This window comes from Elaeis guineensis, chromosome 5 (assembly GCF_000442705.2).
Source record: "Elaeis guineensis isolate ETL-2024a chromosome 5, EG11, whole genome shotgun sequence".
NCBI lineage: Eukaryota > Viridiplantae > Streptophyta > Magnoliopsida > Arecales > Arecaceae > Elaeis > Elaeis guineensis.
In genome coordinates, this window is record NC_025997.2 from 76,072,247 (window position 1) to 76,090,362 (window position 18,116).

The 18,116-nt window shown below is 43.4% G+C and overlaps 2 protein-coding genes and 1 pseudogene across 2 annotated transcripts in view; 2 read left to right on the top strand and 1 right to left on the bottom strand.

Annotated features, from left to right (window-relative positions):
• LOC140858004 (uncharacterized) overlaps positions 1–652 on the top strand; it is a 35,064-nt gene extending 34,412 nt beyond the window's left edge. Inside the window, exon 2 of the mRNA XM_073257412.1 lies at positions 573–652. Coding sequence (XP_073113513.1) covers positions 573–652 — 80 coding nt within the window. The remainder of the gene's footprint in view (positions 1–572) is intronic.
• Positions 653–2,042: 1,390 nt separating this feature from the next.
• On the top strand, positions 2,043–3,924 carry LOC140857822 (protein trichome birefringence-like 31; annotated as a pseudogene).
• Positions 3,925–5,093: 1,169 nt separating this feature from the next.
• On the bottom strand, positions 5,094–13,684 carry LOC105040677 (uncharacterized). Its single transcript, XM_073257968.1, has 6 exons — positions 13,649–13,684; positions 10,470–10,602; positions 9,823–10,324; positions 9,607–9,729; positions 7,572–7,756; positions 5,094–5,482 (listed from the first exon to the last, which is right to left on the bottom strand). Exons 2-6 carry the CDS (start codon positions 10,581–10,583, stop codon positions 5,321–5,323), a joined length of 1,086 nt encoding a protein of 361 aa, XP_073114069.1. The 5' UTR covers positions 10,584–10,602; positions 13,649–13,684; the 3' UTR covers positions 5,094–5,320.
• Positions 13,685–18,116: the final 4,432 nt, after the last annotated feature.

Here is an 18,116-nt window from a genome sequence, read left to right on the forward strand (position 1 = left end):
GTCCTCATACTGGAACCGGCTCGGCCGTTTGCTCGCTATTCCCCTGGTTTTGACAGGAGAAGGCCGTTTTGTGATGCATGGCAGATGGGCCACAATTCAGCAAAGCACAGCAAAACATGGATTGCAAACTAGGGGCCCTAGTCAATCGTTGCCACATAATATTAATGAATGGTCATGATTGAAAACAAGCTATTCTCCAGTCCAAGTACGGAATCAAAAAAAATTCAAACTCAGAAAAAGTAATGAAATAGTCTTTAGCATTAAAAGAATTCTAAAATAGATTTTGGAGTTCTTATATGGCAAGTCTTCATGTCTTGACCTACATTAGATAACCTTTTTTTTTTCCTCTGTCAGATTTTATCCTCAGAGAACCACGGATCGCCTTTCCTATTAGTAACTCCTATATTCTATATATATTGACTCCAAACCAAAATGTTACCGTGATATTGTAATTATTGAGGCTATCTTTATTTTTGTAAAGACATTAACAAGATAGCAAGATGTTATGGAGGTAGAAAACCATAGATACAGGTTCAATACATGAATCTTTATGATACAAATTCAATATGTAGATCATCTTTATGATTCCGTTGAAGCATCCATTAAACATGCAATACCACCTGTTGCCACTGAACTCCGGCAGATCGAGTGAGGTATCGAATAAGTGCGCCTAACCTTTAGTAGAGAAAGAGTCTCCAAAATAAAGTCTTCTTATCAAAAATTATCTAACGGAAGACTCTTTCGATGCTTAAGTTAATTGGAGTAAGCGAAACAGTGAAAAAGATTACAGAAGCAAGCGATTGATATATCTCAAAAAAATTTATCCTAATCTTCTTCTTACCTTCTCTTATATAGAGATGGAGTGAATGGTTACTTTGTAACTTCTATTCCTTAAAGTGCAAAAATGTAGAAGTTACTGAACTTGATGTGGGTTTAGTAGATGGTTACTCTAATCCATAATTCTTCAATTAGGAGTAGTTAATGCCCTTGTCGTGCATGTTTCCAATCCCTGATCTTTCAAGTCATGTGTGATGGTTCTTTTATGGATCCCCGTCCCTCAATCAAGCAACTTAACCAATTAAATGTTGATATCATCATTGATCCATAAAATAGTCGTATTGTCAGATAAGTCGCCGAGTATCGCCATTCTGATATAATCGTAGGCATCTGAGCAACTCTTGGCATCGTAAGTAAATATCGCTTTTTTTCAAGTAAATCCTCGGACATTTTTGAGACATGATCCCAACTATTTACCCTAATACCACCCTTCCGAGAAACACATAAGTTGCCTGTACTATAGACCCTCATGCTTATCAACCGGTGATTGTTTTTAAGTTCGTGATTCATATTTTTAAGTTGTTTTTCAATTGTGTTCGCAGTATTTCTGAAACTAATTATTAGAAAGGTGGAATGGATTTGGGTTGGGCCAAACCCCAACGAAACTAACTTGCTTGAAGCCCTAACGACAGCATGTTGATGTCCTATTCCTATGATGCACCCTCAAAGAATCGATGGGTGCAGCTTAACCACGTTTTCCACTTTTTCCATTTCTAATTATTTTCTCACCAGCAAGGTCGTTCATGGGGCCGGCGGATCCATTGGTGGCATTTAGGTTAGCCTAAGACCATTCATGAGATCGGTGGGCCCAGCGGTTTTTGTGGGTGGCTTGCCCAACCAACCTAAAGGCCTTTCTATAAATATATATATATATATAAGGCCGCCGAGCTGGGTTAACAATCCGAATCACTCAAGCCTGAATCAGGTTAAGTTCGGCCATTGAGTTCCGACAAGTTGAGCTGGAGTGTTGGTGCCCAGTGGACGTTCTAGATGGGGCTTCACCGCTTCAGCTCGCTTGCCTCCAACCTGTTTTGACAAATTAGCCGATCGGCCACTTTCTGTGATTTCCTCCGCAACAAGCAATCCAGAAAGCGTCTCACGTAGTAACTGCTACGAGGAGTGGTTGCATTGATGTTCTCGAAACACTTCAAGAGCAACTTCCCCCACAGGAAAAAGAACCGCAGGAAAAGAAAAGAAAGAAAAGATTCAAATGCACGATGCGTTCTTCCATCTACATGCCAACCTAAATGAAGTCGCCACCCACTGATCGCCGTGCCCTGACCCTCTTCCCCTTCATTTTGGCTTCGTTTTTGATCTTTGGAACCACAAGATTAGTCACAGAGACAACGAGTGCAAGCTGGAGTCATGTCCTCCGTCGGTCATTTCCGGCCATCTTCAGCTCCGCAAGAAGAAATGCTGCAGAAATGGACCATGTTTCTCGACCACAGATGCAATCTCTTTGAGGGAAATGGGTGTTGTGATAAGCTAATTCTCGCCCTCTCTATACTGAAGACAGCTGCCCTACTTGGCCCGGCAACTGACTTGTCAGAGAAATGGGAGGCCCGATTCCCTCTATCAGAAGTGGAGGTGGAAACCTCATTCATGTGAATTGCCAAGGTCAGCATCACTTCTATCTTTGTGTTAAAACTTTAGAGCTTTGACTTCTGGGCTTTGGGAGTATAACGCGTGCTGGACTGGGTTCATTCAGGTTTGATGCTGTGAAGTTATTGGAGAGCCTGAGGAACAAGAGACTCATGTTCATAGGGGACTCGATCCAGAGAACGCAGTGGGAGTCCATGGTGTGCCTCCTCCAATCTAGTGTGGCTGACAACAAGAAGTACCTGCACAAGGATGCTCCAAGAAAAATTTTTGTAGCAGAGGTAGGCAAAATTTGAGTAACCTAGTTTTATGAGCACCAAAGTCTCATACCTGTGCTTCATTCACTCTGCTTGAGTTCATTAATTTGGTTCTTAGGAGTTCAATGCATCAATTGAGTTCTACTGGGCTCCATTTATCGTGGAGTCAAACTCGGACCATGCTACGAAGCACACCGTGCGGAAGAGACTGGTCCATTTAGACTCTATTGCCAAGCATGGCCGGAATTGGAAGGGAGTCGATGTCATGGTTTTTGATAGCTATGTGTGGTGGATGTACAAACCTCTCATCAACGCCACGTGAGTAGCTCCTTTTCTCTCTCCGCTTCTCTATTCCATGGACTCACAATTCTACTGATTAGTGATTCGCACGTAGATATATATCATAGAGATAAATATCCTTTAAATTTCGATTGACATATGGTTTCTGTAATCCTCAAAACTTACTCTTGAACATGATGTTTCTGTAATCCTCAAAACTTACTCTGGAAATGATCTGAAACCATGCAACTCGTAATCCTTTTGAACCTGAAACAGAATTGGCACACTTGACATCTGGCAGTATAGTGTCCCCACTGCATATAGAATGGCTCTACAAACTTGGGCTAAATGGGTTGAATCCACCGTCAATCCTCAGAAACAGAAGCTCTTCTTCATGAGCTTATCACCAACCCATCTATGGTAAGTCCCACAAAAAATATCAGAGGACCATCTTGTTTAATTCCGGAAATAGTCATATGAACTCTGATAATTATACATGGTGCTACGATTGTATAGGAGCTGGGAATGGAAAGCTGGAAGCAGTGGGAACTGCTTCAACGAGACGTATCCAATCGAAGGTCCATATTGGGGACAGGATCCAGCTTAGATATCATGGCGGCAGTGAGAGATGCCTTGCAAGGGCTCAAGGTAAAAGTAACCCTACTGAACATCACCCAGTTGTCAGAGTTCCGCAAGGATGGGCACACATCAGTTTACACCGAGAGAAGAGGCAAGCTTTTAACAAGTGAGCAGAGATCAGAGCCCAACGTATATGCCGATTGCATCCATTGGTGCCTGCCTGGCGTACCAGATACATGGAACGAAATATTGTATGCATATTTGTTATATAGAAAGTCGTAGCAACTGAGCTCGCGTGACATATAAGATGTAGGTGAGGAACCATGGTAACACGAGCGCAATTGTTTGCTCAATAAAACATCATACAGCCCTTCAACCCATCATAATAATTGTTTTGAAGCCGGCACAAAGATATATTTTTGGGTTTTCCCAATCATAAAAATTGAAGTTATGCATGCTTCAATTTAAAGTTAACTTGCTTCAATTTTGATTTCTTTCTATTAATCAATGCTAGATGGTACGTAGGTCTCCTTCTCATTCTTGAAGGACTGGTCCTTGGCCTCTCCCTTTTTAACGCTTATCCGCCGTGAGTAGCCAAGAACTCTTTGTTGGTCAGGTTGGTAAGGCAAACTGTTTAACGGCCAGTTTGTAGGACTCCCCCCCTGCACGCTCGCCCATATTTATCCATCCATTGCATGTAACTCTCCACCGTAAAATCATTGTATGTGCTGTGAGACACAACCGGCCAGCTCCACAACCCAAATATAAGGAAGAAAAGCACTAGGCATTGTAACGTAGAAGCCATGTTATACTACTGCGTGCCACTGGAGGCAAGTTCTAACACTAGAAAGGTTCTTCGTGAGTTTATATAGAGGTTTTTGGAGATGTAGCTCGGTCTAAGACGGGTGGGAGGGAGGGATTTACAGTGATGGTATTGGTTTGAGCGGGTTTAGCGGTTAGCCTGAAACGTGTACCTTCTCTGCTCACGTTACTGCTGCGTGCAGGAGTGAGCTACTAGACGGGTTGTATCTTTTGCGCAAGAAAAGGATTCACCTTCCTTGGGCATGAATCCTCCGTCACATCTTGAAATAGTTGCTTCAAGATGTACAAATAAGAATTTGAAATACTTAAGAGATTTATGTAAGCAATCCAATGATTGATGTTGTAAAAACAGAACGACCATTTTTTTCGTGCAAAAGAATATCAGTCATGGAACTAAGTCCACATAGGCGGACGTTAAAACACTCCAATGTTGTAAAAGTATTTTTTTCTTTGTCATGGCACTCTAAAGAAGGGAACCATATGAGACCATAGAACCAGTTACGTACCTGAGCATTCATTTACCAAAAAAAAAAAAACTCCTCAGAGAACTGGAGCACACAGCAGCAGCCTTGCACGCTGAGTAAATGAAACCTCCAGGCAAGGACCAGATTTTCTTTTAAGCATGAACCGATATTAGCTTTAAATTTGTAATATTGAGAACTCTGATTGCATAACTAAAAAAACTAAAAAAATGATGGCTACAAAAACGCCATGCTAATATATATGAACAAAAAACTTTAGTTGCAATAAAGTTCCTAATGAAAGTTTTTTTTTTTCTTAAGGCCCCCAGAAAGGGAAGCACAAACGTGTGGCAAGTATTTTTGCAAATTGGCTCGTATAATGAATTGAGCATGGCTTATTATTAATCTATCGGACTGCATAGCCAGCATCATGGCAGAGAAATAGCTCGCTTAGATGGAATGCCTAGTTAGCAGCTTCTCACAACCTTACAGGAACTCCCAGTCAGCCTCCATGGTATCGTGAATAGAAGCAGCAGTAATTCCTTGCCTGTCTTGCATTCGCTTACTGTTATCCTGGTGCCAATATGCTGCCTGCCCATAATCCTTCAACGGTCGCAGTTTTGAAATTATAGCAGCCCTGAGTTTTTTCTGATGAAGAAAACAAATGTCACTTTGCAAATTTTGGCTCACAAAGAGCAAAGTTCATAAATACTTGCACAATGTTGTAATTCCAAAACTCCAGATGCAGATACATCATAAAGAACCGCAGATAGAAAACTGCAGGAAATAAAACTCAGCAGGAGGAAGTGGTTACCCTCCTACAAGAAATGAAATCAGGCAAAATTCGGCTGTGTGTTGGTCTAAATACTTGGGATAATAAGAACTCGATCAACTATTATGATTGAGCATGTTCATGCTTTCTCTGCATCAATAAGTCAACCAGGGGGGTGCGGGGGGGGGAAAGAGATGATCAGCACAACCTCTACATAAGAACCAGCAGGGGATGATAAAGAACAGATTCTGCTAGAAAGGAGATCAAAGTGGATAGGCAGACCCTTGTTCCAATCCAGTAAATCAGCATCTAAGTTTTGGCTATGCAGTCTTAGCAAGATACTAACAACAGGGTTTCCAATGTTCACTAGGGGTAGTCAGGGGAAAACACACTGAAGACATGATTCCAATAAAGATCAAATGGATGCATATCAATGTTTATTTTCAGCACTAATGTCTAATTGGACAAATGTCTGTGAAAAAAGAACTTGCACAAGGATCCAAGATCCAATCCAGATGCAAACCCAACAGGACCCTACCCAACCCGAACTATATGAAACATCTGATTTGGTCTAAATGCAGACCCCACTTACATCTGTAGTTACAATTGGGTTCCTTCAATACATAGACCAAATGGATTAGGTAGCTCCCTAACCCAACCTGACATGAGAATACATACATACTATACACACACGAGCATGTACATGGATATAAATTTGATGCACCTAATAAAATGATCACACTGCTATGTACGTTTAGAGCTGAAAAACTATCTTCAGGTGATTAATGATGATATTTGAACAAGGCAAGACAAGTAGAAACTAATGTCATATAGTAAGGAAGTTTATATGACCTGAATTATAATGATAACAAAAAGCATGCGATGTATCTATGAAATAGTAGTAATCAAGAATGTGCGATGCACGTTTCAAGAAAAAATATTATAAAATTTTACATTATATAAATTAAAATAACAATAAGAATAAGCATATTTCTTTATTCGTTAGCAGCTGTTTAGTTATTTTTTTCTAATTTGTTTACTCTCATAATATCTTTGTTATGATTATTTGTTTCTAGCAGGTATCTCCAATTTTTCATATTTGTCTTCTATCAAATAACAATCTTTCAAATATTTATTAAATTAGATCTCTAATGAATTTATTTATCTTTCTAATTGTTTTCGTTACTTGTTTGGTTGTTCATATGGTCACTGCATTTGTTTTTTCTTATAATTGTTTGCGCACAAGCTAGGGGAAGTGGAGAAATAGAGGGAGGATATGTTGGTGGGAGTGACAGAGGGAAGCGGGTTATGGGGAGTGCACATGTTTTAAGCGAATTAAAGATGGGAGAGAGCGAGGATGGACAGTCCAAGATGTTTGGAAATTTTGTGTTCACCTGTTCTTGGTTTAGTGTGGTCTGTTCAGGGAAGGGGAAATGAGAAAGAAGTAACTAATGGAGCTAGAGAGGGAGATGGGGCGGCGGGCGAGAGAGAGAACACAATGTGACTGAGAGGGGAGCGAGCAATTGGTGTAATTAAAGAATTTTTAGGATAAGTAGAAGGGTATATTTGGAATGAAAATTGAAAGAGAATTAAAACATACACTTTAATTTGGAAACTATCATTTAAATAGTAGTATAGAAGTGCACCATCATGGTATATAATGAATGCTAATCAAATAGCAAACAGCTAATGCAAATCCTGGTAAATCTGGAAGACTGCATCATACAAACCGGATGGCCATCATTTCTCATACACAATTAGACTTAATATGTGGGCAGATACAGCTTCTCATAACAATGAACATCAAACACCTACATAATCACATGAGCTGCAGCGCACATCATGGCCAATATATGTCAGATCATGTATAAGCAAGTGTAGACATTTTAGGTAAACACACACACGGCAGTGTTGGTGCCACTTTTGTTTGATATGCAAGTACGATATCCATGAATTGCAAGTTACCTTGTATGACCTATTCTTGAATTCCTGACATGAGACCAAAGCAAGTTCATAGTCTTCATCGTCATCATCCCAGCTATCCTGAAGATCTACATCTTCAAGTTCTCCGAGTTCTGTGCTCAGGTCATCCAGATCAGTACTGTTGAACAAGCTTTCCCTGGCAGAGAGGTCTGAAATTTCTGAAACAGCTGAACTTACAAAAAACCACTTATCAGGTACTTGAGGAATTAAAATATAAAAGAATCAACCATTCGATAAAAGTGTGGGTCTGCCCAGATGCAAAATCAGCAACAATAAACTGATATTCCCTTTTTCTTATTTTTGTGGAGAAGTGGTCAACTGAAGTTCATTGTGTGTAATTTTGCATGTAGCAGTAAATATCAGAACTCAGATGGGTGAATCATTTGAAAATGAAAAATAAAATAAGAAAATCAAAACATAACTTGTCATACGTCCCTGCAACAAGAACGTTTGGTATGTTTAAACAGGAGGTGCTCAGTGAAGCGCAAATGGCCCTAAGAATTTCAGGGAGGGAAGCATCAATTGATCAGGTAAGACCTGACTTGGGGTCTGCTCAAAGCCTGGGCCGGGGCAAAAACCACCAGGCCCAAGCCTGATTTCAGCCCAAAAAGGCCAACGCATACAAGGCCTAGATTCCGCCTGAGCTTACTGTATCTTCAGGCAGTACTTGGAACAAGTCCTGGTAGGAACCCTATTTTCAATTTAAAAATCCTAAATCTGAGCCTGGCCCAAACCTGTTCAACCTGAAGCTCTCATGCCAATTCCCAGCTCAGCCCAACAGCCTGATTTCTTAGCCAAAAGTCCAGATTTTTCAGTCTTCAAGCCAACCCTGCATTTACCAACTTGCATTTGTGATGGTAGCTTTTCATCTCCCTTTGCTCATCATAAACAAAACCTCATTATTGGTTTTGTGATGGTAGCTTTTCATCTCCCTTTGCTCATCAAAACAAAACCTCATTATTGGTTCTGAGTCATGAACGGAATTCCTCTAATCTTCAAAAGCTTTCAGTTCTAATACTAAAATGGTGCAGAAAGGGCAAGGCGTGGTAGAGGAAAAAGCAAAAATTTCTCAGCAGAAGGAAACCATTGTTGAACTAGGAAAATGAAGATATATCAGAAGAAAATGACAAAAGGAATCTAAATCTGACTTTGTAACTTTACAAGTGATGCATCACATCAAACCATAACCACAACTTTTCAATACTAAGGGCCTGCTTACAACCCGAGCCACTAAATTATGTACTCTCTCATAAAAACTCTCAAGCTAAATCCATGATTGAGAAAATCCAGAGATCAGAGGAGTCTAGCATCCTATTATTCCAAATTTAGAGGGATATGGAATCATCTTTCAATCGGTTTCTATTAATTTTACTGATTCTGAGCACCTCCACTCCCCTTAAACTTCTGCCAATTTTAAGTTATTTCCCAACCCCTTTTGCCTGCCAGCATATTACATTCAGCAATTAGGTGCTCGCACGTCCAAATTGGCTCTCAAGGGAGTTCAGGGAAAACCACTACAAGAATAGAGAAGTAATGCTAATGATTTTTAAATTCTGCTACTTTACCAGTTTACAGTGACAGAGAGACTCAATTCAATCCCTAAAGAAGCTCAGTGGATTATATCATAACCTCAAAGTATGTCCAACAAACATTACTGAAAAACCAATGCTTAGGCAATAAATCTGAAACCAATTGTAAAACTAAAATTTGGGCATAAGGATATAGTAGATAGTAGATGTGGTGGTGCCTAGGTTGACTTACAAGGAGCATTAATAATGTTCCTAATGGAAAACTGCCGGTCAATGACAACACAAGGATGAAGCCTGCATTCCACTTATCAAGCCAATTTAGGTAGACTAATGAACAAGGAACCGGAAAATCTTTCTATAGTTAATATGTGGCAAAGTGCATGAGCCACTAAAATATTATTGAATCAAAATCATACTTTATAGTACACAGGTGATAAAATGCAACAGCCAGTACAAGGAAGAAAACAACTGGGAAGTTATGCACGTACCAGATTCTGGTAATTGCACATCAGCCTCTGATCTATTAGTTCCAAATTTTTGCTGATGTTCATTTCCAAGAGAATGCACAAGAGATGCTATGCCCCTAGATGTAGAGGTGCCTACAATGACATCTATTTAGGTAAATCTTAAAATGGTATACAACAGCAGCAATGCAAACAACAAAATAAGCAAACACTGTAGATTGTTGATCAGAATATCCATACTGCATATTTCAGTTGATGCATTATTGCCTGACAACATGAACCTTTCTTCAAGAACCATATTTTTTTTACGGGACTCTGATGGAAGGGCTTCATCAGTTGATAGAGCACTTGTGAAGTCAGAAGATGTGAATGCATCCGCAAGTTTCCTATAATTTCCATCCACACCTGTGCAACTAGAATCTGTAGCTTCAGCTGGAATTTGTTCCTTTTCACGTTCGTTGCTTAGAGTATCTTGGGCTACATCAGGGGGTGTGACTAGTTTCATATCTTCCATTGAAGAAATAATAGGCTCCTCTATGGCAGAAGTTGCTAACTCATTTAAGTTGTTTTCATCAACTCTTTCACTTGATTTCTTCCAAAGCTCTGTTGTTGAATCAGTATCACTAGATTTATCAAAATCTGTCTCTTTAGCATGATTACTAGAAGGGTCAAGCCATTCGTCAACCTCGTCAAGGAACTTTTTAACATGTTCACCCATTACATTAACATATTTGCAAGGAACCTGTCCAACAAAATAATGCATTATTTTTTATTAGAAAGAATAAAAAACAAAATAAGTTATTTAGGAGGGGGAAGATAAGGATCTCATATTACTAGGCAAATCAATTTATAAACTACTTATTCTGTTCAAGATAAAAGATGCCAACCTGAACCATTTTATTGGCACGAATTTTTTCTACCTTCTGGTATACGTTGTCAGCCCAAGATGAATTTTCTTTTTGAGAGAAAACCCACCCTGGATTTTCAAATGTAAAATCCATGCTGATCAAAGATAAGCTCCTGGAAGAGAAAAAGAATCAACAAAAATTCATCACCCTCTCTTGTCATGGAAGTTTTATTGATCAAACTTTTCCAAATTTTAATTTACACTGCTCACCGGTCATCGACATTATGTTTACAAACACAAAATGTATAAAACAACTGCACATTAAAAGAACACAAACACACAGATGCACATGCACACACAATTAAACATTCTTGGTGAGACAAAGCATTCATTTGTTTACTCCTAAGAATGAAAATATCAGTCCAATTCTATGATAAGAAAGCAGAAGAAACAATTGTATAAATAGATTAGCATGAAATTACTCCATAACCATTCCCCAAAAACAATTAGGCTAGGGTTCCTTCAAGGATGACAGCAATAACATCCAAACTTATTGGTCATAATAAGTTTGCAACTTTAAGTCGCTTGCTTTAAAGCCCATTGATTACACGTTTTCGATTAACCTAACAGCGACTATAAGTTCTGCTAGTAATTCCCAATGCATCTCCCATAGCATTTACAACAAGCGAAATGATATCATACTGAGATCGAAAATCAGCCATGGGAAGAGAACTAATGAAGATTTGACTGCAGCTTGTTTAGCAAGGACCTATCCCCAGCTAAGAATTGGACCTAATTTCCTATAAAACTTTGTGATAGTTATCCTAACAGTTGATGGTACAAATGTATTTAGCACCAAGATCACGTTACAAACTCACGTTACAAACTAACCATAAATTTACTTGATATCCCCAAATAGAACTGAATGGTGCCCATTACATAGGGGTTGATAGAAGAACTACTCGTAACTTGTAATATAACAGCGTTCCTTTCTTTGGCAAAATCACAAAGCTTAAGTACATCTTTTATGCCTCTGTATCCAAGATGGATTAAGCTGGGAAGCATGACTCACTAATAAATTTTAAACTTTCTGAAAGGCTTATAACATGGAAGGTGAAAATGGATAGAAGAGAGATCAAATAGAAGGAAAACTGTGCAGTCACACATGGGCAGATCATCTGACAGCCACTTTCCCCTGCATCATGGCCCCATCCTGTGCACACAAACACATATACACATGCACACAGACACAATCACAGAGATATTTCTCGGTTCAAACAGAGCTAAACTGTTTTCTTCCCATAAAAACATTGATGCCAAGATATCAATTATGAGTAATCGTTTACATTGTTTAAATTGGGATTCCAAAAATATTCGAACTTTCATACCTTACAATGGGACTTGCCAAAATATTTGCATTAAGAGATTTTGAAGTTGAAAATAAGGGTCGGTCCAAGACAGCGTATTAGGCCATTATAAAAGTCACTTCACGCTAAAATTCTTGCACAGCTACATCCTTTTAGCATAGAATTTGTCACGCCACGGAAAAATTAAACCTCAGAACTCCAAAAACACCCATGGGAGCATGTTACTACTAGACAGATAATAAACAGAAGTTGAAACATGCAACAAACTCCTCCAAACCGAGAAACAAAAGAAAGAAGGAAACTGAAGTCCAACATATATTCGCATAATGGACATAGATGAACAACGATCCTTAGCTGAAAGGTATCCAGCCTACTGCTGGATACCTAAAACCACATTAATTTAAATCACGAACTATCTCAACAGAAAGGATATAAAAATGTATTTCTACCATGATTTCGAGTCGTCAAAATAGCAAAAACGCATTAAGCGACCAACCGATTGTCCAAAACCCTATTGTATTGCTAGGGTGCGCAGAAACACTACCACAAATGCAAAATAGAGCAGAAATCCCCTTCTGGGTGCATATAATGTTAACATCTATTAATTCAGCATCAGGAAAATTACATTAGAACAAATTAAAAAAAAAAAATCTACTTTTTATCGTCAATTAGACTGTAAAATAAAAGTAAAGTAGGGAATTTATTGCCAAGACCCAGGAGTGGAGTAGCTCGGAAAACAACAACAACAACAAAAAAGAGCAGAAAAAAATCAAAGGGCATGCATCATATACCACTAAAAAAGAGCGCCAAGCCTACGAGATTGTGATCAAAAACAAAGCCCAGGAGAAATACCGAAAAAAATTAGTCGACTTGAAGCGAAGAGCTAAGCGATCAGGAACTTGAGAATTTCTCGAAGTAGAAAGAGAGGGGTCACGATGGAAAGGAGGAGGAGAGAGACGCTGGAGTAAAAACAAGTCGGGAAAGAGAGGAAAACCTAAATCTATAAGAGGCAGCGCTTCGGAATTGGAGTGCTGGCGGGACCCACGCACATATATGCGTCGAAGAGACAATCTTTTATTTATTTTCAAATTCTATAAAGATACATCGAGGAAGGGAAGGTCGTTCACTTGACTTGGAACACCTGTTCTACATAATTTCGGTAAAAGAGAATATTATTAAGGTTTAAAGTTTCAAGGACTATCAAAATATTGAGTTTGATATATTCACACCTTAACTATTGACAATACACGTTCTTTTACCAGATAGAGTCACGTGCACATTATTTTCCTTTTTTTCTTTGAGGGATATTGATTCCAGTGCAGCATAGCTTTTTGCCTCTGGACATCATATCGCGACAAACGAGATCAAAAAAGAGCTCAAAAGACAAAAGCTGACATTAACCTATGATTAAATAGAATAATTGATCCTTATATTTTTATTTTATACAAAATCCATCAATATAAAGAGATGGAGATAAAACCTGTCAACAAAGATTACTCAATGTAAAGAAGAGAAGCTATATCAAAAATGTATAGAAAAAATCCATCTCCTTTTACATCTTTATTTTCTTATCTTTGCTATTTGATTGTTAGGTTATCCATTTCTATACGAATGGTTGGATTTTTTATTTTTATGGTTTTTCAGTCATATGTATACCGTATATTCCGTTATATTCGGCGTCAGCTCCTTTTATACCACCCCCCGGCCCCCCCCTCTCTCTCTCTCTATATATATATAATAAATCGGGATAAATGGATGATTTTTTTTTAATCCCAATGAGTGACGTCATCCTTTCGTTTCTGTAAGCCTTTGCTTCACACCAATAACAATAATAATATTATTATTTATTTACCGCGGAGTAGCATCGGAAAGAAGGGGTTTCTCCGTTCGTTCTCCGACTAGGGATCCGCCTCCAATAAGCGGGAGTCCGACTACAACGGGATCGGCGCAGCGGTGTTTCAGCCTCCAAGAAGCGAAGTCCGACTACATACGGATCGGGACGGGCTGACCATGGAGGACGCCCGTGAGATCCTAGACCCGTTCAACCAGGACATCGTAGCTAACGCCTTGCCGGAGTCCGGACCCAGGGTACACTCTTCTTCCGTAGCTCGCATGGGAGACCACCTCCGCCCTGTCAACGCCTCCAACGGTGACGTCGAGGAGGCCGTCGTGTTCCAAGATAAGGCCACCTGCGGAGAAAGCGATACGATTTCGTCACCTCCTTCCTTCCTCCACGGCCGGATGTCAATCGCCCAGCTGGCACACCGCCGCCGCCCAGCCTGCCATCGGTGTTGCCTTCCGCAAATCTATGTCGGCAGCGTCCCCGCCGACGTGGATGCTGACTCGCTGGCTTCTCCTGCGGCGGGATACAGGGAAGTCCAGAAAGAGAGGGTACAAGACGGCAGAGATGGCCAGGGCCGCACTCGTTAATCCGTCGTCAAGACCATGGACGGGCATCAGATAATTTTCAAGCTCGCGATCAATGGGAAGAAGCGGAAGCTGACGGACCCCTGGCACTGGAGATGCTGCGCCCCCTGCCTGCCAGTTGAAGTCCAGGTTTAGCAGCAGGATGCCAAAAAGTGTGCGCAAATGTCAGTGAGTCCAGCAATCTCGGCCTCCACTAGTAGTCCTCGTTTACTGCCTATATATATATATATATATTATATAATATATTATATATATATATATAATATATATATATATTTTTTTTTTTTTTTTTTTTTTTTTTTTTTTTTTTTTTTAGTATCCTGGATACAGGGCAAGAAGTTATGAAGACTTCGGCATGGACTCTACTCTGCATCTCATGTCACATGGTTCGATTGAGTTAAGATTCCTCCTCGGATTAATGAGCGGTGGGAGGCATCACCATAGTTTCATAGAAATATGATGCAAAGGAGCAGCTTAAAGCCTGAGTTGGAAGGGAGGCAGTTTCGGCCTCCGCCTGCCTTTCATCATGCACACAATCAAAGCTACAGACTGAACTATCAACATGTCCTGCATTTCAATAACATGAAATAAGATTCAGAGGAGGTCTAAAGTATTCATTTACATGTAATTTTTGCATGCAATGTGTTGGCGAGACCCGCCGACCGACTGCCGGAGGGCCCGACCGCCCGACCGCCCGACCGACCGCCGGAGGGCCCGACCGCCTCCGACGGACGACTCCGACTGGCCAATAGACCATCCGACAGATGGTCGGGGCGACCGACTGACGGACGCCGTCAGCGGTTAACTACCGACCAGTCTACGGCCCATCGCCGGCCGGGGGTATGTCGGGCGTAACCATCCCGACCGACTGAACTCGGGGGGCCTGAGGCCCGACTTACATGATGCTCGCGACCAGTGGAGGGGCCCGACACCACTTGACTGACTACCGACTTTGGGTCGGTCGGTCTCCTCAATTACCGTACAGCCGTCAGACGTTTGTCAGCCCTGACACGGACAGGGCGGCACCAGTTACCTAGGGCATTGTCCCGTCGAGAGCCGGGTCAACCCTGGTGATTGGACGGCCGCACGACGACATGACGTTTTCACGGCGGCTCTGACAGCCCACAGTGAGTTGACAGTTCCTCACTTGTCCGCGCCATTAATGACGGCGCCATACCTAGCTCCACTATATATACCAGGGAAGGCAACAGTGCAAGGGGGATCCGCCCGTCTCTCCCAGATACGCAGGCTCGCTCCTCCCCCTCTCTCTCTCTCTCTCTCTTCCCCAGAGCTCTCTGTCTGCATTTCACTGTTGCCCAGTCACCTCTCTGACTTGACCGTCGGAGGGTCCCCGCCGGAGCCGCCTCCGGTCAGTGCGGACTTCCTTTTGCAGGTGCACGCTTCCCGACGATCGGGCGACGAGATGATTGGCCGCAACAGATTGGCATGCCAGGTAGGGGTGGTCTGCATGACAAAGACAAGAGCTCAACGATCGAGAGTCACTGGGTCGGCGAGGCACTCTTCCCGCCGGGAAGAGGCCTCCCCGCCCCCCCCGGCGGCGGAGCCTAGCTCTCCGCACCCTGCAGTGACACGGAGGCCCAGATTGCGGCCATCGTACGGCAGATGACCGTACTGACCGATGCAGTCAAAAGCCTCCAGCAGCAGCCGGCGGCCCGACCTATGCCTTCCAGGAGCAGCCGCCGACGGTCGCGCCGACCCTTGTCGCCTCCATGCGAGCGCTCCCAACAGCGCTCCCACGGAGAGGAGGAGGACGACCACGGTGCGACGACCGACGGTCCCAGCGGCCCTCTCCTTCCCCGTTGGAACGGGCAAGGAAGGAGAAGCGGCCGCGCACACCGTCGGCCTCTCTCTCAGAATCTTCCGGAGGCTCCACCCCTGGGGTCTCCCAGCATCGACGAGCGGATGACTACGAGCGACGGTTCGAGGAAATCGACCGCCGACTCGCCCAACTGCAGATGGATGGTCAGAGGTCTTCGAACAACGTCGACTTCCAGATCGCCCAACCTCTCTCCCGACTGGTCCTCGACGAGCCAATTCCCAGTCGGTTCAAGATGCCGCACGTGGAGCCATACGATGGCTCCACCGACCTGGTCGACCACCTCGAGAGCTACAAAGCTCTCATGATGATTCAAGGGGCAACCGACGCTCTTTTCTGCATCGGCTTCCCCGCTACGCTCCGCAAGGCTGCCAGGGCTTGGTACTCCGGTCTTCGATCGGGCAGCATCCATTCCTTTGCGCAGCTCGAGCACTCATTCGTGGCCCATTTCAGCACTAGCTGAAAGCCGCCGCGAACGTCGGACAGCCTTTTTTCCCTCAAGCAGGGGGAAAACGAGACGCTCCGACACTTCGTGGCGCGATTCAACGTGGCCACGCTCGAGGTCCGGGACCTCAACGAAGACATGGCAGTTTCAGCCATGAAGCGGGGCCTGAGGTCGTCCCGATTTACTTATTCTCTGGACAAGACCCTCCCCCGAACATACGCTGAGCTACTGGAGCGCGCATACAAGTATATGCGTGCGGACGAAGGAGCATCCGACCGATGCTTGGTGGAGCCCAGGGGTCCGAAGGAGAAGCAGAGAAAAGGTCGGGAGCCCGCCGAACCCAGCAGGCCCCCGACCAATAGTCGGCTTTCTCCACCCCGACAGATCCAAAAATCACCCCAGCGACAGACCCCGAGGCCGGTGCGTCCCAGGTATGACTCCTACACTCCTCTCTCCGCTCCCCGTGCGCAGATCCTGATGGAGATTGAGGGGGAAGAATACCTGCGACGGCCTCCGCCTCTGAAGGCAAAGGGCCTCGACCATCGGAAGTACTGCCGGTTCCATCGGAGCCACGGCCACGACACCGAGCGGTGCATCCAGTTGAAGGATGAGATCGAAAATCTCATCCGTCGGGGGTATCTCGGCAAATTTCGGAAGGGTCCGCCGACCCAACCGATTGCCGATCGACGCCCCCAGCCGACTGAAGAGGCGCCGACTAACCAGCCGACGGCCGAAGTCATCAACATGATCTCCAAGCGGCTGGGACCGGGGACGTCTACAGAGGGGGAGCCGACGAAAAAGCCACGCCCGGACGACGTAATCACTTTCACAGAAGACGACGCTCGGGACATCCAGACTCCCCACGACGACGCTGTTGTTGTGTTTGCGACAATAGCCAATTATGATGTAAAACGAATTTTTGTTGATAATGGAAGTTCGACAAATGTTTTGTTTTACTCGACCTTCTCCCGAATGCGACTGTCAACTGACCGACTTAGGAGGATCCCTGTGCCCCTGATCGGCTTTGCCGGAGACACCGTCACGACAGAGGGAGAAATTACCCTGCCCGTGACAGTCGGCACCGAACCACGGCAAAGTACGGTCTCCCTCACTTTCGCAGTCGCCCAAGTTCCTTCGACCTACAACGCCATACTCGAGCGACCCGGATTGAACGCCCTCAAGGCGATCATCTCGACGTACCATCTCCTTGTTCGATTCCCGACCAAAAATGGAGTCGGGGAGGTGCGCGGAGATCAACAGCTCGCTCGGCGATGCTTCCAAATCTCCGCTCAAAACGACAGGACGAAGGATCCTCTGACAATCGACAAATTGGACCAAAGGGAGGAGGAAGAACGGGGTCTGCCCGCCAAGCAGCTCGAGGCAATCCCGATTGAAGAAAATCCTGACAGGAAAGTTTGGGTCGGGTCTCAATTGCCCGACACCGAACGTCACCGACTGGCAGAGCTGCTGACGGCCAACGCCGACATATTCGCTTGGTCGGCGGCGAATATGTCGGGCATTCCCCCAGAAACAATTACTCACCGACTCAACATCGACCCGACGGTAAAGCCGGTGAGGCAGAAGAAAAGGTCCTTCGCCCCAGAAAGGCAG

Coding starts and splice junctions, on each gene's coding strand:
- LOC105040677 (XM_073257968.1), bottom strand. CDS start 10,583: ATGGATTTTACATTTGAAAATCCAGGGTGGGTTTTCTCTCAAAAAGAA. Junction 10,325..10,469: donor GTGCCAATAAAATGGTTCAG/GTTGGCATCTTT, acceptor TTTGTTGGACAG/GTTCCTTGCAAATATGTTAA. Junction 7,757..9,606: donor TGTGCAATTACCAGAATCTG/GTACGTGCATAA, acceptor TTGTAAGTTCAG/CTGTTTCAGAAATTTCAGAC.